Source organism: Lathamus discolor, chromosome 1, assembly GCF_037157495.1.
Source record: "Lathamus discolor isolate bLatDis1 chromosome 1, bLatDis1.hap1, whole genome shotgun sequence".
In the NCBI taxonomy this organism is placed as follows: domain Eukaryota; kingdom Metazoa; phylum Chordata; class Aves; order Psittaciformes; family Psittacidae; genus Lathamus; species Lathamus discolor.
Genome location: NC_088884.1, coordinates 146,218,078 through 146,239,289, shown reverse-complemented (window position 1 = coordinate 146,239,289; position 21,212 = coordinate 146,218,078). Strand labels below are relative to the sequence as shown.

The 21,212-nt window shown below is 36.6% G+C and overlaps 1 protein-coding gene across 2 annotated transcripts in view; it reads right to left on the bottom strand.

Moving 5' to 3' along the window:
- The window catches only part of SEPSECS (Sep (O-phosphoserine) tRNA:Sec (selenocysteine) tRNA synthase), a 40,905-nt gene that overhangs the window by 17,291 nt on the left and 2,402 nt on the right, over positions 1 to 21,212 (bottom strand). For both annotated transcript variants that reach the window (XM_065699635.1, XM_065699625.1), the window contains exons 3-10: positions 19,506 to 19,624; positions 19,258 to 19,416; positions 16,580 to 16,733; positions 11,468 to 11,570; positions 9,238 to 9,367; positions 8,990 to 9,081; positions 1,887 to 1,980; positions 1,165 to 1,255 (exon numbers count right to left, since the gene is read on the bottom strand). In XM_065699635.1, the coding sequence (XP_065555707.1) occupies positions 1,165 to 1,255; positions 1,887 to 1,980; positions 8,990 to 9,081; positions 9,238 to 9,367; positions 11,468 to 11,570; positions 16,580 to 16,733; positions 19,258 to 19,416; positions 19,506 to 19,624 (942 nt within the window). The remainder of the gene's footprint in view (positions 1 to 1,164; positions 1,256 to 1,886; positions 1,981 to 8,989; positions 9,082 to 9,237; positions 9,368 to 11,467; positions 11,571 to 16,579; positions 16,734 to 19,257; positions 19,417 to 19,505; positions 19,625 to 21,212) is intronic.

Below are 21,212 nucleotides of genomic sequence, written 5' to 3'. Positions count from 1 at the left end.
TGAAGTTCATAAAAGAAACTGCATTCAGACAAATACCACTAGGATTAGCAAATCCTTCCTCTGTCCAAGTGCTCTGCCCACAAGTTACGCAAAAACCTGCAGGCTACCAAAGTAGGGAGTGGGTATTTCTACCACTGACATTCAGCACAACACTTAAAATCTGTTGAAATGCCAGGTCAAACTGTATATACTACAAAAGAATTAGTTGGTTTACATCAAAAAAAGGAAAAACCTGAAACCCTTATTTATATCAGGCAAAGAACTGGAGAGTTTTAACTTTCAAAATTGAATTTCTTGAATCATTTCTGCCAAAGATGGCTGAAACTGCAGAACAAGACACAGTTAGGACAGGCAAAAAAAAAAAAAGAGTATCTAACTACAGTACATATAGATTTACTGTCATTCATTTGTGCAGGAAGGGGAATAATCCAAGGTAATGAAGCATACCTTCTGATGTGGAAATGCTCAGCTCTGCTACAAAAAAATGACATTAAGTCTATGGCAGAAGTTAGCATGGCAGCAGTAATATTCAGATTAAGGAATCCTGCCAAAACAAATTTTAAATCATTCTCTTCAAAAAGGCTTAAACCAAAACCATTACAAATTATTTGGCTTGCATTTCCATGTACCAGTGTCTCTAAGAATAATTTCATCTCAGATTGACTCAGGTTGTAGACTTTTTTTTATTTCTTTTTCTTTTTAAACACAGTTGGTTACAGAAAGCAGGATTTTCTTCCTTATGAGAAAAAGCTATGCAGGGTATTAAAAGCTTATTCCCCAGCATCCAGCACAACTGTATTTGTGCTGCAATAAACAAAACAAAGATCTTCCCTAAGTAGCTTACAACTTAACTATAAGATCAGACAACAGCTGGAAACTAAATGAAATCAAGGGGTACTAGGGAATAATGACACTAAATTAAATGGGCATAGATTATCTATTTAGCCTACCAAAGCTAACAAAGGGGCCCTTGCTGCTGATTCAGGCAGGTAGACATTACTAGCAGGTAACAGTGACGAAGAAGAGTGTATTACTCTGTGACTGGTTATTGTCAAACAGTAATCTGTAATCATGAAAGAACTGGTACAAAACAAGTATTATAGGATTTCAGGAAATACATGCTAATACAACCCCTCAAATTTTTCAAATTCATAGCATCCTCACCTTGCTCCAGAAACTTGTCTTGTGAAAAGCATAGATCCAAGCTGGGTAACAGCAGCATCATTATTTTCATCTAGATTCTTCAGTGACATGGCTAAAATAACAAAAGGTCAGGTTAAAACTACTACAAAGCTTATATTCTCCAAAGAACCACAGAGGACAAGCTGTTTTCCAACAACAAAAATCTAGCCAAATATCTGTGCTCAGATACAAAGAGAAATACAAATGCTACGTTTAATCATTTTTAATTTTCCCACAAGTTGTCACAGATTGCTTCTTTGGTTAGACTGCCTGTATGTAAGGCAGATGCTGCACAGGTAGGCAATATTACTTCGGTGTTCAGCAGAATTTTTGATTAGAACAAATAACTTGAGTAGGAATTCCATAATTTCTTTTACAGCACTATGATTGGTAAAATAATTATACGCTAATTATTTTTAAATCTACTTTTCTATAAAGTGTTACTACATATTAATATATTCTGCCTGCCTTGATTACAATGAGTATGTTGGACAGGAGTAATTTTGTAAGATAAGACAGGGCCCAAGTCACTACTCCACTTTTATAGTAGGTTACCTTATTGGGTTCAATAGTTTCATCTCAGTCTAAGAACAATTCAATGGAGTGCAGTGAACTATGCTTAATATACAGGAACTGTATGTGAAAGTGCATTATGAATGCACATCATATTAGAATTTTTGTAAAAGATAAAACCCAGCAATTACCTAAGGAAATGGGATTATGTGGTGTGTCTAACAGTCTCTCATTGTGGTTATCTGCCAGCTTCTTCAGCTCGCTTGAAAGATAGGAAAACATCTCCTGGAAAAAAAAAAAAAGATGCGATATTTTCATTATTAGATATCAAACAGAGGAAGCAGTTCCTATTTCACAAAACTGTTAAGTCTCCATTATATCCTACAGGTGTACAGCTGATCCTCTTTTCATGTGTATGAAGTAAGTGGGCCAGACAATTCTCTGAAATCATTCTATAAACCAACAGCTCCATTTCCTGAACACTATTTTTCCCCCTCAAGCTGCTTACAAAGCTCTCTATCTGGTCTAATCTATGTGCTTGGGATGTCAGTCATTCTCTCTGCAGCCCTGAAACCTATGCAGGTAGAATCTTCAGGAGATTGCCACTGCACTGCAGGTCTTAGACCCCACACCACTGCAAGCGCTTCCCCCACCCCAGCCCCTTAAGCCATAGAGAATGAACAGATGACCATGTTATGGCAAATTGCTCCTTACTTTTTTCTCTATTAATACATTCCAGACTAAAAACAGTGTGTGTTGTTACCATGTATCACACAATCACAATTGCCACTACTGCATAGATTTCTTTTTCTGTATGAGAATGGCAATACAGTCTCTTAAGGGGAAGGCTATGAGAACACATTTTAAGGTGTTTCATTTCACACAATATGTATTCTCTTGAATACTCAGTTCTGTTGTCTAGCTAGTCCTCTTTCTGGAACCAGCCCCTCCTGTTCAGGCCTACTAAAAGAATGGAGATACCTGAATTTCTGCTATCACTTGATTAGACTGCACCTTTGTTGTTAAAGTGTCATAAAGCTGAGATTCATAAATGTTCTGGCTCAGATAAAAGTCATGCTGCACATAAAAGGCTGCTTCTCTTCATCCATATTTTATTTCCTCCCTGGTCTCCAGTGGTAATCTATGATAATTGCTGATGGTCTTTCTCAGTTTAATATCTTCCCTTTCACATATCAGCTCAAAACACTTACGGACAGAGTGAGAATAAACACTATTCTTCTTATTGCATTCTTTGGCTTCTTTTCTATCCTCCTTAATACTGTATTAAGACTCTCGTAAAAATAGCAAAAAAGATACTGATACTGAGTAGTCTTTTAAAAGATACTGAACACCAGATTTTTCCTCTTTCTGGCCATAAAGATCGTGCTGCTCATCTGCTTCAATATAACTGACCATTTAAGCATTCTCATCAATTTCTGGAGAAGTGATCTGTCATTCTATAAATAGACTTGCCTATTCTATTTGTAGACCATTATCCTGTTCTGACCTGTGGACTCTGACAGATACAAATTAGCGCTTGTGATCAAAGGTATGTTTCTGAGCAGAACTTCCCCAAAGTCTTATGAAACCAAATGAGCTTTGCAGTAGTCAACTTAGAAGAATGTTACAGCTGCTCTTTTTGAGCCACTGCAGTGAACCCAGTCTCACTTCATGTGTGACCAAACGAACACAGCTCCTGCCCTGTTCTTCCTAACACCACAGAATGAATTTGGCCAGAGAGGAAAAAGGACCATCTTACAGTCTAACTGAATTAGGCTGTTGATTCCACTGTCAACGTGAGCATAAAGCTTCTGTAATACTTGGAACAATAACAAATTTTGAGAGGCATCTATGGCTAATTCTCAGAACTTGAATTTATGAAGAATCATTTTTCAGAGGTGTCTGTAAATCAAGTGATTTTGTGGCTTCAATTCATCACAGTTTATTTACAGTTCACTAGCAGAAGTTGAAAAATATTTATGATTCAAATGTTCACACTTTTGCCTCCCTTCTGGTCCCTCACTGAATATAAACACATTACTCTCTTATTTGCTTTCCACAATAAGCATCACCAATTTATTAGCCATTCTATTAGTATTTTTTAAAAATCCAAATCATACATTAATTTGTGCTCCCTCTGCTGGCTATTCTACAACTGAAGCAAAGCGTTATGGAAATATACATAAACTGTGTCTACTATGGAGATATTATTTGTGAAATTAGTACTGAGAAAAAAATCCCAAATAATTTTTTTGTGTGTTGTACCTAGGGAATTCTCAGTTGCATTTCTTACAGTATTTATTACCAAAAGAACTGCAAGTCTGTATAACCGGTTACCCACTGTATAAATGTATTAAGATTAAATATGTAAGTTAGTAGATGAGCCTTTTCATACATAGAAATTTGTTAGAACAAGGGAGAATGGAATAATGGCCAAAAAACCCCCAAAACATCCAAGTATGTATTCTAATTGGTCTGATTGGAACTACCTGAACACAAATTCAAAACTTCTTGTTTTTATGAAAGACATTATTTTGCACCTTTGGATTGGAAGCCCTCTAGATATTTCATAGTTTCAGAAGTTATGCAGTTTGTTGAAAAATAGATTAATGGCCTTCAAATAAAAAAAGCAAAAAAGCAATATATTTTTGTGAGGTCAAATCTATAACCAACCTCTATTACAAAATATTTCTGTTACGTGGAAAATATATAAGCACCCTCAGCAATTACATACAAATGAACTCCTACATAATTGATTTTCTGTGGTAGGCACTCAAGTTTTCTCCAATGAAGCTAACTATCATGCTAAACTTGCATTGAACAAACCAAGCACTAAATGTCAGTTAAGTTTCATGATTTAATTCACTCTTTCCCCTTAGAAACTCACAACAAAGCAACCTCACCAGGCTAGTGAAATAAATGCTAAACTATATGAAAATGTCTTGCACTTTTTCTGGCCCTTCTAGCACTTAATGACCTCAAAAAATACAAAGAACAAGTCAACAATGGTGTGTACATCAGACATGCCAAATGACTCAATTATTGGGAAAAAATGGCTTACTTCCACATAATATATAATAATACATAAAGTTATAAGAATCTACAAATTTATATAATCTACGAAAATATTTTCAAGAACTTTCATGCCAATTACTAAAAATATTTGTATCATAGTGTATTTACATTATAAATCTATTTTTTAATAGAACATACACTAACTGTGGGTGAGTATTCATTATTCATTCATTTGTTCATGTGATAGGCATTGTCCTTCCAAAAGGAAATAAGTAGAGGGAAATCACTACGGAAAAAGTCAGTAACTCCAGAGAAAATGTAGGACACAGGGATATTAAATATGCCATTAGTCCCGTATCAGGTGACAGAGAACTGGTGAAGGCCAGAAAGCTTTCTGTGCATAGTTGAAACTATCCTACCTGGTTCTAAGCACCCCACTTGCTTACACTCTGAGTCTGTAACATTCCTCCTTCCCCTCTGTTCACTCTTACCTGAAAAGAGTTGTCCTCCGAGAACAGCCATACAGCTGCATATGGTGCTGAGGACAACACTGCAGAAGAGCAATTTAACCACCTCTGTGAACTAGATGCAGACTGTCAACTCACATACACTGTACCTGAGACTGGTCTGGTCCCATCTTAAATTAGTTTACTGCAGCAGCTGTTTATAATGCAACCATCATCACCTCTTTTCTGCTTTGCGTACCAGACTGACCAGCTGCATCTGACCTGTGAGCTGATCAGATCACGCCACCTCATGCAAAGAGAGGCTTGCAGTGCTGAGCATGGAGACGTGTTAGTACATGCCCCAGAGAGCCCCTGCAGAAGGCTTACCTTCTTGAAATGCAGCCAAACACATGATAGACACTGTACATGTGTGATACCTACAAATACCACATACCCTCATACTGAGATTCTTTTGCATTGCAAGATCAAGAATTTTGTTCTGATTTATAACATACTGGAAAGTTTTTGAAACACAAGATTAGTTATGGAACCTTTAAATCTTTTTATCTTATGTAAGTAATCTAACAGAAACTGCTCAGTAAGTCTTGGCAACCTGATATGGTAACACTAATGCTGACAATCACCACACATTTCTTTTCCTCCTAAAGGTCTTTAACAACACCAATCAACATATTTTCTCATCAGCACCTGCAAGACCTTGAGACCAGGCTCCTTAGGGGCCTTACCTCTCCAATGCACACCTTAGGTACGCAGGCCTCTTTGAATCTTCCATTCACACTTGGCACTTGTTTAACTACACACCACCATTCAAGATAATGATTACATTCAGTTAAACTATCTTGCCTTCAGCCACTTTAAAATTTGAATATGGTTCCACATATTTCACACACGGAAAATCCTGCAATATTCCCACATCTGACAAACTACAGCATAGCAAACTGACTGGACAAAGAGGAGTAACAAATGTCTGTCTTGTAAAAATATTTAAAATCTTACATTTTTAATTTCCAGCATTAAATAGCTCCTCTCTTATTCTTCAATCATAAACAGAGCAGCTCATAAACTCACACTGAACTGTACAATAATTTATTCCTATCAGAATAATTACGACAATGATAAACCACATTGGAAAATAATTACAAGTATCAAACCTGATTTGTAGTGTCCTTGCCCTTGCTCTCCAGCAATTCTGAGGTAGCAATGAAAGTCTAGTGTTTATGCAATGCAGGGTAACCACTATATCTGCTACATGTGGCCTGGCTCAGTCACACACATAACTGCTCAAAACCAGAGAGTTTTAAGACCCGGGCATGCAGAATATGGGACACAACATAGCCAGTACTGAGGAAATCAAAGTTGTTGCTACAAAACCATAACATTTACATAATATTATGAGTTCTTTAAAAGCAAAGATATTAACATATTTGGCTATGAATCAGCTGTCATTATCTGCATTACCAAAGGACCTAGAATTTCCTACTGAGTTCAGAAAACCATTGTTCTATAAAAAGGAATGCTGAAAATTTAGAATAAGTGAGAAAATACTACTGTTGGTGGTTGCTTTCCATTCTTTCTCTGAAAACAGCAGGCTAAATGCAACTGTTGAAAACATTTCTTATTATGCTTTTATATATGGCCACCTTTATTCAGACACCTGGACAGCATGTGTGTTACTTCCCTGCTCTGGTTCCTCAGATCTATTGCACCATTTACTCCTTCATATCATAACATACAATCTCATGCTCTTGGGCACACCCCACAACTGCCAGCTTGTCAGAAAATCTTATTCTATGTACGTGCTCCTCTCCCTTGTATGATTATCTTCCCTGCCTGTATTAAATCATTCATCTGTGTAAAAGAAAAACTGTGCAGGCTCTCTCTTTTCTTGGTTAGAATGATAGAATGATAGAATGGTTAGGGTTGGAAAGGACCTCAAGATCATCTAGTTCCAAACCCCCTGCCATGGACAGGGGGTTGTGCAAGATTAAACTCTTCTCAGCAACATTCTGCTCTCTCTGGCTTAAGCTCAAATAACCTGAAGTAACACCCATGTCAGTAAGGATATGATAAAAAGAAAAAAGAAAAACCCTGAAGTTTTTTTATAGCTGACTTTTTGTGTGAGTAGGTGCAGCTGCACCGATATAGAAAGGAGTACTCAATGTCAAGCTATAAATAGCTCCTGCTGGGAGCCTAATAGCTCTGCTGTTGCTTTCACACAGCACAGGCAATAAACTACCACTATTACGTTTTTATAACTCAGGAACAAACAGATTTAAGGAAAAAAAAAAAAGGTTTCTATTTCTAAGCAAATCAAATCAAAGAAACAAATTTATGTCACAAATAAGGCTGCGTTTATAGAGTATACTCACACTTGAAATAAAAAGACCTGAAGTTGTAAAAATATAATGCTTTATTCACTTTAGACTTCTACTTCCAAGAAAATTACATAAGTCAATATATGCAGCTATTTATTAGGACATTTTATTTACAAAATAATTATTATTTATGACTTAGAGAATATGTATACTGCCCATTATATCTCTGCTACCAGTGTAAACTTAACAGCAAAATCAGCTTTGCAGAAAACACGATCAATTCACTTGGGATTCTTTTGTAGATGAGAGTGAAGTGGGGGAAAAATACAATTCGATTTTAATGAAGACACAAACCATACATGGCAATACATACAAGAGTATGGAATAAAATCTTAGAAACTGTATTGCAACAGTGGCAAAAGTGGCAATTGCTTTTAGTGTTTCGTAAGCCATTTAGTTGTATAGATCACTTCTTAGTTGTTGTAAGGCCATTAAAGCAGGTTTGGTTTTTCTATAGTCTAAGTTATCCCCATGGGATTTCAGTTCCAGCACAGAATTTCTGGATGCATCTACAAGTAGCTAGAAACAAGTCAGAGCATCCAGTACTATTGCCCTGCCAGGTAATCAGACACATCAGCAAGCTGTCAGTAGGAAACAACTGAAACTTAGTTTCTAAATAAAATAATGGAACAGATAATGGATGATTTTACTATTAACAGTACTTACCTCTCAGCATTTCCCTCTAGAGAATGTATTCTATTTATATAATATCATATATTCTGTGATATTACATAAAGATAACAAAATCAGGTGTATATGTCCAGAATTAAGGACAACTGAAGATGTAGTTTCCAAGCTTAGACCACCACCTGTTTGTGCAACGCAATTATACGCAACATAAAACACAGTCTGTGACAGGCAAAGAAGAAACCTAACTCTGTATCTAGATGAACACTCTAAGTGACAGTATTTTTCTCTTTCTGCGGCATGCACAGTGTTTATAACCTAGCCAGAAGCTGTGACTCTCCAGAGAATGTGGTACACAAGCATTTAATTAAACACTATTGTAGCACAAAGGCACAATAGGGCCAAATGAAGAAGAGCAGAGACCCCTGGTTTACCTCTAAGTGTCCAATCTCATGCTTTAGTCGTGGAAGCAATGTGACCATGATAACACAGCACAGTACTTCTCAGATACAGCTTTTGTGGGCAAAATTCTACTGTATTAATCACTTTAAAACAAGTATGAATACTGTACAAGATAGTGTAGTACCTCAGCTTAGCTTTCTGGTTTGGAAAACAACACGGAAATCATGCGTACTCATGAGCACTATACAAGAAGTCATTTTATCATACTGCCTTTCCAGATTCAGAGCCATGAGCTCAGAAGTTCAGTATCTTTTGAGACAGAAACTGAATTTACTACACAAAGCAGTTCTGCAACAAGAGTTTGTTAACAGCTGACTTCAAGAACATGCTGCTTGCCAAAAACCTTACCTTTCTCTCTTTCAGTAACTGTTTGTAGCCACTGGCACCTAGAGACAGAAGTGTAATGAGGACATCTAAAGAAGGAGTCGCAGATGCTCTTCCTGGAAAAAAAAAACAACCCAACAAAAACCAAACAAAGCAGAACAAAACAATAAACAGATTAAATTAGCAGAAATAAATTTTACGTGAAAGCAAGCTGATCATCAAGTTTTCAACAGTTATTTTGTATGGATGAAATCAACCGATGAACTAGTTACCTGGATACATTTTGCTGATCTCCTGAATGAAGGATTCATTGAAGCCAGCAATGATAGCACCACCTACTGGAACCATAAAATTTTTGTCCAAGCTCTGAACGAAAGCATCTATTCTGCCTACTCGAGCACCCTTCATCAAAAAGGAAAAAAGAGTAAAATAAAATCCACAGCATACATTAGGAAATAGGAAAAGTGACAGCATCATAACTACCCAGCAGCAATGTAACTAAACACAAGTCCCAAAACACTCTCACATACTGTATTTGTGATGAAAAATTAAAAATCTTAATATTACCTTTTCTTAGCATTGCTCACTATTATTATCAGTGTCTTACATAGTGCCTTACAAATTCTTATTCTGCTGTGATTTAAAATATTGATTTTACTTCCTGCAAGTCTAAGTGTAGTTTATTTTCAGCAACCAAAAAGAAAACCCTTGGAATTTAATGGGACTTGCACAGTTAAAACTGCACAACTCAAAATATTTCACAGATTCTCACAGTAAAGGGATACAGGTTAATGCTTCATTAGCAAAGAAGGAGATTTTTCTTGATATGTGTATAAATTTATGTGGTGTCCCTGCCCATGGCAGGGGGGTTGGAACTAGATGATCTTGAGGTCCTTTCCAACCCTAACTATTCTATGATTCTATGATTCTATGATTTGCATTAAACCAAGTGGGCTGTGACAGCACTCCTAATAAGGCTGCTTGCAAAATCAAGATCCAGATAACTTCCTACGGCAGGTTTCCTCACTTCCCACAAAACAAAATGTCTTTATACCTAGCACCTCACATATTCTTAAAGGAAAAAATGTACAGTTCACAGTAGTGTATTACTCAAATCGAAGAGGTACTGCAGAACCTACAATTAAAAAGTATGCAGCATAACAGAACCTGAAAAGCATATTAAAGAACATACATATTAAAGTATATTCAAATACATACATATTAAAGTACTACAAACTAAACCCAAGAAATAAAACAGAATTCATACCTATGGCAAAAAGTTATAAAAGCAAATCCATCTAAACCTATTATTTCTCTGTTTTAACAGCTTAGTGCTTAGGAGATATGAAGAAGCATTCTGAGTTTGTCATCTTTTTGACGGGAAGAAGAATGCCAGCAGCTATCATTTGATTTAATTGACAGGAGACTACCAGAGGAAAAGCATGACAGATGAAATGGTCTCAAAAGCTCTTTCCTGTGATATTCTTGCATGTTCTGTTGACACTGTGCTCAGCATGTACATATCCTTAAATATTCATTAATAACTACTTCCTCATAGACAGTACATTTTCCATGGCAAGAAATACAAATTTGTAAATAAACGTAAACCAAATCAGAGCTCAAATGTATACATTTGCATAACCAAAGAACCAACAAAACCCCCCTAAATAACTGATCAAGAAGCCAAGAAAACAAACAAATCCCAAAAAGCAGAAAACCACATAGTAATGGTTCCATTTGTAGCTTCATAGTCTGAAAAATTATCACTAGGTACATTTCATGCAGTAAACCTCAGGAATTCCACAGTCCCCTTTATGCTGAAACTTCACTAAACCTGTGCAAGCTAAATACAATCCTGTATCCTGTTAAAAAATTACCCCCTATTCTTTTGGTATGGGCACCAAGAGAAAAGAGAAATACTGAAGAAACAGTGCATGTACATTGCAATGAAGAAAAATGCAAAAATTCTGTTTCATGGCTGATGTCAGATATTAAGCAACCTCATCTTCAAAATGAAGAGCAGCAGAAATTAAATGTTTTCAAGCATAACACTAAGCTTAACCCAGCTTCCTCAGCTGTTCTCTGCGAGATTTAAAATGACATCATCTAGAAAGTGTTGCTGTAGAATCTTGTATTTTCAGTTGAAACTGTGCCTCACATTCTGCTGAAGGCTTAATCCCTATTTAAGTATAATCCATTATTTTTTAATCAAGTTTAGGAACTATTTTAAGAAATAATGAAAGACAAACATAAAACCTAAATAAATTTGCATTTATTACATAAAAGCACATAACAGAAATAACAAATGCTATGTTAAAGTTCCATTTCCCTCTTCTCTGCTCTCTTAGAAAGTTGTCCAAATACCACACACATGGGATTAGTCTCAAAGCTGTGAAACATCAGATAAAACCTGGTAGTGTTGTCTACAGTCAAATTTACTTATACTTGTAATAAAAAAACAAACAAACAAAAAAAAAGCTATTGGAAATACACAGCTCCTACCTGCTGGATAAGATGCATACATTTTGAAGACTGAACTCCATACGCATTGTTGACAATATGAGGAATGTCATAATTAGCACAAATCACAGCCAGTTCCTCCAGTCTATGAGCATAAAATTGTACTTTAGAGAAGCATTAATAATTGTAACTCATGTTACAGATCAGACCATTAAAAAACAGAAAGGTCTACAAAGAGGTCAGAATGAGAAAAGAAACTTTTTTGATTAGTACCTCAAGGCAGCACTTGTCACCTTAAGCTATAAATATTAAGAAGAAAACTCTGTTAGCTTTTACAAGTACTACAAATTGTTGACCAGACCTGAAATTTTCCATGCTTCACTGAAAGTTTTGTATGGAAACCAGCAAATAGATCCCAAATCATTGTTTCGGGTATAAGCATTTTTTATGCTACTTTAATGATAACTAATGGAACTTTAGCTATTCACACTTTTTTGTCTTAATTTTCTTCTAATACTCTACTTGAAAAATGACCTAATGGAAATTTCAAGATGTGGCTTGCGAATCAAAATCATCATATAACAGGAAGTTTTACTTGTTTCTGTTTATTTCAAAGAACTAATATTTCAACCCTTTGGCTGAAACTTCGCTTGCACATTTCAGATACACTGATTAATATATATTCTTCAAAGGAATGGAAAGCCCTAAAATGTCTGAATGTGGAGATCAACAGACTAAAACTTTATTCTGTTTACTCTTCACCTGCCTTTAGAAATCCCTGAAATAACAGTAAACTCAGTCTGGATTGATTTTTCAGTCCAACTGGGATTTGTGTGGGTGCATAGGTAATTTTGGGTAAGAGCCTTCAGCATTTTAAACATACATGTACTTTGTACACTTTTTTGAAGCACTCCAATCATGCTCTATTAGAAAAAAAGAACACCAAAACATAAAAAAGGAGTAACGCCTCCTGATACTCCCCAAACTTGTGAATATATTTTAGAAATTAATTAGAAATTCTTTTTGAAAAAAAAACAAGGTAATGTATAATAATTTTAAGTGATGATAAAGGTAATATTAAAAAAAAAAAATAATCAGGACACTCTGAACTTCCCATGCACTTTTACTCTATCTCCTTCTGTACAGCCTCTCACTGTAATTTATCAACATTCATATAAAATGTGACAGAGTATGAAAACATTTTCCAGGAGGTGACATTCCTTTGCATTCTATTTCTATTACACTGCCTAGTGTCATCTTGTAATGCAAAATTCAGCTGCAATCTTCAGATTAAATTTTCTGAACCTCAGTCCTTAGGAAAACATCCCCATCACCTTAGGAAAACATCCCTAAAGAAATCACAAGTATTTAACGATTAGGAAACACCAGTAGTATAATGTATGCATCGATCTTCCACAGTCGAGATATTTTTCAACAGCTGCATGTCAAATAATTTTTTACATTTATCAACATCCCGAATGATGTAATGTTACCAGAATACTTCAGGAAACTCTAACACTACAGAGGCCAAAGTTTTTGCCTTCTCATCTGCTGATTTTAATCAGAGTCATTCCTCACCTTCCACAGAGACTCAAAGGAAAACAGTTCCCCTCTTAGAGACTTCTTTTCTAGTGCAAGAGAATTTCACCAAACTGGAAACATAGAGGGTGTCCTGCTATAGGTGTTTGTCTTTCTCACTTTCTAAGACTTACAGGAGCAATAAGCTAAACTAGCTTCTTCACGTACTGCTAGCAGAAAAGCCTCTTTCTTTTTCCTAAAGATATTATACTGAACAATTAGATCCACATTACAGCACAGGATGAATGTGCTATAGTTTCAAACGAATATGGATTATGTAAGGGATACAAACAATCACACACAGCACTTGTCTGCTTCCAAGGCTTAAAATGAACCATTAAAAGAGCTGCCAGTCATATCAGACAAACAAAGCATTAATGTAAGTTTGGCTACTACTCAAGTTCTTAAAAGTCACCAATAGGACTTAACACAAATATTTTCCGATTTATTCTTTCTTTCTCTCCTGTTTATGAAAGCTTTGCATTTTCTTCTAATATGAATGAAAGCAACAAGATACAGAGTACTGCTAAGTACATAAACTAACTGAAAAAGACACTTAAATACAGTAGTTTTAGAAACAACTCTATAGCAGCAGCTAGTAAAAGACTGTGAGAACTGATGCCTCTCAAATGGGGTTTATGCACTGGTGAATCATTTCCATAAAGTTAAACAATACTTGGAAGACAAGCTATAGGTATATAGGCATAAAACTCTTACCCTGACCTTTAAACAATCCTAAACCACTTAAAATTTTAGACACCACCACAACTAAACAAAGCCTTACAAATGCAAGGTATCTAAAAATAGACATTTAAAATGGTAGCCTCCAGAAGCGCTGTATGGGATTTTCCTTCCTGCAGGAAGATGAATGTTATGGCCTTCAAGAGTTGACAGTATCCTTTAAACAGAAATTGCATTCAAATCCTCCTATATCTGTGGTATATCATAACACAGGGCCACTACCTAATAATTCATCTCTTAGTTGCAGAGGACAAAACAACTGCATGTCAAAAAAGGGAAGCAGATAAGGAAAACATTCATTTACCCAAGCTATAAAATAGACCATTCAATTTTGATAGCTGTGATTTAAGTTAGCCAATAAATCTGCAAGTCAACCTCAAGCAATGTTCATAGTTTTCTGACAGAATTATATGGTTTTAACTTGCCCCCAGCAACTGCGTTAGCCTATGATATATACTGAGCTTTTTTAAAGGTAGGAGAACACAGTGAAACATACCTTTACTTGCCATGTTTCAGTCAGTAATGCTTCTTTCCTACACTTGCAAATGTTCAACTAAATTTTCCAGGTAACAAAACCATTAACAAAAAACACACACTGCAGAGGAACTCTGAGCCTTTTCAATTTTGTTATAAATTCAAACCAGCTGAACTACTGAGACAATGTATTTAAAATCATGCAAAGAGAAAGACTTTTTACTAATACCTCGTATTTCAGTGTACTGCATACAGGCCCATAAAAATATGCCTATCAGTTGTAAAACTTAAAGAATTTGCTTCTTTATACTCACTTTCATCATATGGAGAAAGCAGGTTTTGCGAGCAACAACGGTGCTCCTTTTTGGATAAATAACTCAATATACCAAGTACTTCAGACATCCCTACTCCAACATGTCATTTTCAGATTGAGAAGTTTTTTAAAGTATTTCATAACAAAACTACAAGCTGAAATAATGTCTCAGATACTCTATTTCTCTTTCATAACTGTATGTTCATCTCATCTTCAGCAAGTGCTCGAATGACATCTTCATAGCAGCTACAGAAGTTATGTACATGGACACATACTGGACACATTTGAGTTGCAGTCAATGGCTCAATGTCCCTCCAGAGACAAGTGGTGTCCCTCAGGGATAGATGTGGGGACTGGTGCTGCTCAATGTTTTTGTCAGCAACATAGACAGTGGGACTGAGTGCACTCTCAGCAAGTTTGCCAAAGATACCAAGCTGAGTGGTGCACAGGAGGGAAGGAATGCCATCCAGAGGGACCTTGACAGGCTGGAAAGGTGGACCAATGCCAACCTCATGAAGTTCAACAAAGTGAAGTGCAAGGTCCTGCATGGGGGTTGGGGAAATCTTAAGCACAAATGCAGGCTGGAAGGAGAATAGACTGCGAGCAGCCCTGAGGAGAAGGACTTGGGGGTGTTAGTGGATGGGAAGCCCAACATGACCTAGCAATGTGAGCTTGCAGCTCAGAAAGCCAGACCTATGCTGGGCTGCACCAAAAGAAGTGTGACCACCAGGTCGAGGGACGTGATTCTGCCCCTCTACTCTGCCCTCGTAAAACCTGACCTGGAGCACTGTTTTCAGCTCTGAGGCCCCCAACATAAGGATGTGGAGCTGCTGAAGCAACTCCAGAGGAGGGCTATGAAGATGCTCAGAGGGCTGGTGCACCTCTCCTACGAATACAGGCTGAGAGAGTTGGGCTTGTTCAGACTGGAGAAGAGAAGCCTCTGGGGAGATGTGACAGCAGTCTGCCGGTACCTAACGGGGGCTACAAGAATGCTGGCGAAGGACTTCTTACAAGGGCATGCAATGACAGGACAAGGGGGCATGGCATTAAACTGAAAGAGTGTAGATTTAGTTTAGATATAGAAGTTCTTTACTATGAGGGTAATGAGAAACTAGAACAGGTTGCCCACAGAAGCTGTGGCTGCCCCATCCCTGGCAGTGTTTAAGGCCAAGTTGGACAGGCCTTTGAGCAACTTGGTCTAGTGGAATGTGGCCCCAGCCATGGTAGGAGGGCTGGAACTAATGATCTTGAAGGTCCTTTCCAACCCAAACCATTCTACGATTTTATGATAGTATTAGTAAAGAATGTAATGTATTTTAAGCTTCTTTTAATGTTGACTTAAGAGCTGGAAATTATAAGAAGTAGCATCATGCAATCAGGCAGCAAGTGTTCAAAACATGGCAAGTTATAGGAGGGCAAATCATACATTACACTCACACAGCATATCTGCCCTAGATGCTTCCACATGTTTCCTTGTATCAGTTAATAAGCTCTATAAACATCAGTATAATAGAAGACAGAATAACGCAAGCAAAGATTTAAAATTTAGCTATAGCTTTTTTTCTTTTCAACTGGTTTAACAGCCTCTGAAAATTCACAGCTGGCTAAAGGAGATGAGTAGAAAAGGCAAGAGTAGTATTAAAACATGGCATTAGCTTTGGAACTACATTTCCTGGGCTATGTTTCTATGTAAGTCTACTTTTACTACTCCCATGAAATGACAGGAAAACCACTGCCAAAATGACATTCATTTCACCACAACAGATCACCATTAACCTCAGTTATATGATAGAAAGAAACCTTCTGCATTATTCTCACTCTCTTAATACACTTTTCTCAAAGTGGAACATTGTTTCAACCTGCCACTTTTCTTAATCAAGGGGAGTAAAGTATCTTCACTGATTGCTGGTGGTAATTGACCAATTTTAAGAAAACTGACATTCAAAACACAGAGGTTTTATTGGACTTGGTTGGGTTTTTTTGTTTGTTTGTTTTTGTGTGGATTTTTTTATAACTGGAAAAAATAACTTCTTTCAAAGACTACTTACCTATCAGGTACCCTTGGAGCAAAGCAAGATGTCGTAGAATGCACACAAAGAATATTTTCAGCACCAAGAGCCTTGATTTTAGCCTCCACTGCTTCAATGTCTGTCCGTAGCTCATCGCCTTCTAATACATTTTCTATAACCACAGGCTCAAAACCTGAGCAAAAAAAAAACCAAGATCTGAATGTAGATCATGAAATTCGACTAATTGTGGGGTTTTAGTTCCAGTATAGATCTGACAAATCTTCTTGCTTCTGTTGTTTTAACAGATTCTTTCAGACTTGGATTAAGAATATAGATACAGAACCTGTATTACCTAGATACAGAACCTGTTGCATGCAACAGCAACAGGTTTGAAGATTATTTCAAAAACAGATTAACTTCTTCCCTCCCAATTACAAAGAAAGTGTTTGAGTGTCATTCTTTTAAAATAACAGCATAATGAAATAGCCTGTCTAAAAAAGGATGCCATTAGATGTAGCAATGCAATAATCATCATTATGAATTGGCTTTCATCATATGCCTCTGCCTTATGCAACTGATAAATTTCCACATTACTTCTTAAAAGATAAAAAACTCCATGTGACCTCGTTTCAAAAGTGAACTTTGTCATTTCAAAATCCAAGCTATTTCCCAGGTCTTTTGTATTTTTTCAGTTTCCAGTCTAAGTTTGTATTTAAGATGTACAACAGCTGAACTATGTAAGGTTTGTTTCTCAAGGACACAAGGAGAAATGGTTGTAAAAAAGGAAGTTATCCCCTTCTTCTAAATACTGGAATGTTTACAGGTTTGGAACAGCTGCTCAGGAAGGATGTTGAAAAACCAGACAGGGTCCATCAAAGGGCTACCAAGGTGCAGTATAGTGCACACAACAAGAAAGGTGTAAGAGCTAGACTATTCAAGGCTGAAGAGGCTAAGAAGAGTATCTCATAGCAGCCCCCAACAATCTAAAATGGAATTACTAAGACAAGACAGCCAAACTCTCTTTGGTAGGATACAGTAAGATGCAGTAACAACAAACTTCGGCTTCAGATGTTCAGAATAAACAGTAAGAAAAGCTACTTTGCATTCAGAGAATAGCATAGCACTGGAACTGCTATCCAGAGAGGTTAGGGAACCTCCTTTCTCAAAGATTTTCAAGATCCAGCTAGACAAATGCATGGCTGACCTAACCTACTGCTTAAAGAGTTTTCTTTCTTAAAGAGAGAAGCCTGTCATGGTAGTTACCCAAATTTCTTGCTTACAAATAAATAAATCACCAAGGTTTTGTTTACAGAATAAAACACTGGAAAAAATATATTCTCTTCCCCAAACAGGTGTGGCATGGGCATGGCATACCTGAACATGAAGCAACTATTACTATTACTTTATTAAAAAGCAGACAGATATTCAATTTACTGATGAAAGTCAAGGAGAAGGAGGTGGGGTAAAGAGTGATTTTCAAAGTACTGTAACATGGCAGCAGCTCTGTCAATTTTTCCTTCATGGCTTGACACTGTGCCTTAAAGCTGACATGTAAGGCTCAAAACCCTATAGAAGAACTTAAGACTAGAATGATTTACTGACATTGTTAGCCCTAGTCTGGTTTTCATTTAGTGATGTGGAAGACAGAGATTCCATTTAATACTTAGTTGTTAAGATTTCTGATACCTGCTTCTCTCTTATTTTTGGTTGACAACTCTTTTAATTAATTCTTTGATAGCTGTCTAAATTCTTCAGAAAAATCACAGATCGATTTCAGTTCCTCAGAACCTTCTCCATTATAAATGTAATTTCCTTAGCTTGATGTTCTAAATTGAGCATAATATTCCAACAACACTCCCACTTTTCTTATAGACATGGTCTATTTGTTCTGATCCAATTCCTTTTACACACCTCTGCATCTTACCTGGACAGAATCCAGTCTCTGCTTCCAACTGTTTAGTCATTTTTATCTAATTATTCTTTCTTGCAAAGAATAAAAGTGTCCTAGGAACTAGGACCAGAATCTATGCCACCACCTGCAGGTATGTGCACTGAGATGGAAAATTAGTCTCTCTTACTTGCCCTTTCCTTGATCCCAAGCATCTGTCTGCAGAAGAGGACTGCTTCAGTGGAGGAACACACTTCAACCCTTAGTTTACTCACAGAATAGTAAATAAGGAACTCCATTTGAGAGAAATTAAAGTTTGAGCTAAGAAAGGCACCACGCCCATGTACTGAGTGAGCTGAATGATGCAGAAATATTAAAACCAAACAGAGCAGCTAATACTTCCCATGTCCTGAAATAAAATAATGTGCAAATCAGACAGCTTGTCACGTTCTGATCACAATTCCTGGGACACAAAAATTTTTTACATAAATTTAAGAGATTTGAACTATAAGCCTTTGTTTGACGTAATTATCAGGACAGCAAATTAGGCACCTAAATCTCAGAGTGATCTGGAAATTCCTTAGTATTGTGTTTTCTATTGACTATGTCATACACCTCTGTATACCTACATTTTTCAAGGCATTAGGAAGACAACCCATACATGTGATCACATGTTAGAAATCAGGAGTGTGGAAATAAAGCACTTAGAACTACTATGCATTAAGTATCTCCTGGATCTTAGTGCAAGCATATGAATCGATACCTCTGCTAGATGAAGTTCTATACATGTTATAAGAACACACTGTGTAGTAAGTCAGCTCCTTCTTACCTGCAGTTATCATTGATTTAAAGCAAGATTTTTGGTCTATACGTGGCCAGATAATGTACTTTGCCTTTGGTCTCTTGTGCCGCAATGTTAAAAAACACAGAGTTAGACTCATGCCAGTTGCCATAGGAACCACAAAGCAACTGGTCACTGTCCGGACACCTGCACATAAAAAAGGCAAGTTGGCAATTAATGTGAAGAAATCATGATATGCCTGACCAAATGGGAGATATTTTCAGGTTTACACCTACCAGCCAGTTTTATAATATCCAGAACTAATGAATTGGTAAGTTTGTTTAAAAGGCTGGACCCTGCAGCTTTAGGCTGCACTGCAGAAATATCACCTGACCTTCCAATTCCATGGACCAACCTACAGAAAAAAAAAAAAGATTGAAAACATACATCAAGTCTTTTTCACATCCCAAAGCAGCAATTCTTGCTGATTGGAAATAATTTAATTTGATAAGCAATTGTGGAAAATGCTGTATCCAATGCAGCATCAGTATCTGCCATAATGAGTTCCACTATAATGAACAATATATATTCGTATGAAATCTTTTTAAGTGCGTTTTTTGGGGTTTGTTTTTTTGGTTTTGTTTTTGTTAACAGTAGATTAACACTGCTCCAATATGCAAGTAAAACCTTTAAGAAGACCCATAGCAGCAACAGCTTTAGCATCTGGCAGGCTTCCTTTTAAGTGCACCTCAGCACTTCTTCGATATCTGCTGAACAAGCATTATAAATGCTGACATGTTCAGACACACAACTCCAAAGAAAACAAAAATCAGTTGCCTCTAGTGTAGCATACCATAGGCATAGTGGTATTATACAGATATTCCCCTGACAAATGCTTCATCTCCATAGGGCAAAGAAATAACATATGCTGTGACAAAATGTCCTGAAAGACACTTAGGTTAATGTATCACTTTGCCCATCTTCTTCTCCATCTTCAACTTCCTCTATTTCATTCTACTATTCAATATATCATGCAATACCACCTCTCTCTCTGCAGTCTGTTTATAAATTATGTTTATAAACTGTTTAGAACTGCTGGATATTATTTAGCACCTTCCAGAGTGGAGGATCCTGAAATTGCTTATAAAATCTAAGCTTACAGAACTAACTTTACCTATGGCTAAAACAGAGCAGCTGCTCAAGAAAGACAGTAACAATACACATCTATCTATTGTTTTAATTCTGTTTCTGTCTTGGGAATAAACTAAAATGCAGTATGATGAGTGTATGGAACTTAGAACTTGGAGCATAGTTTTAAAGATTAGACTTTTTTTTTTTTCCCCATTTCAAGCTATAGGTTGACATCAATAGCTTGATAATTAATTGAAACTTGCTCATAATCTTCACTCCATCAAAAATATTTTCCTTTTTCATTCCTGCTGTTTTGTTAATAGCTTTCTCATACTACCACTTTTTTTCCTGCACATGCATAATCTTTCCTAAGAAGCAATCCTCCCTAAGACAAGCACTTAGAATTTATGAAGCTGAAAAGAAAGCCTGAGAACCATCTCCTCCTACCTCCATCACTTTCAAAATTACCTCTAAAACTTATTGCAGAAATAAGTGGAAGGGAGGATGGCTCTATGCCCTTCCTTGGGTAAAAGCTTACTAAAATTTCTGGTCTCTAATGTTTTTGTGTCAATCTTTCAAGAAGAAACATTGCAGGAAATTTCACTTTTGTTTCATTCCTGTTACATAAAACACCACAGCAAGGAACTCAGCACACTCTACACACACACACAAAAGTATATTAATAAATAAACTAAGGCAGAGCCTCTAGAATTACAGCACCTTACCCATCAAGTACCAGAAGGGCTACAAGCTATTAAAAGCATTTCTTGTCTTTATAGATATCCTTACTTCATATAAAATCTATTATAGATTGGACTGGGTTTTCATGTGCATTATCAGCTAATCATATTATAAAGACATTAATGAATAAA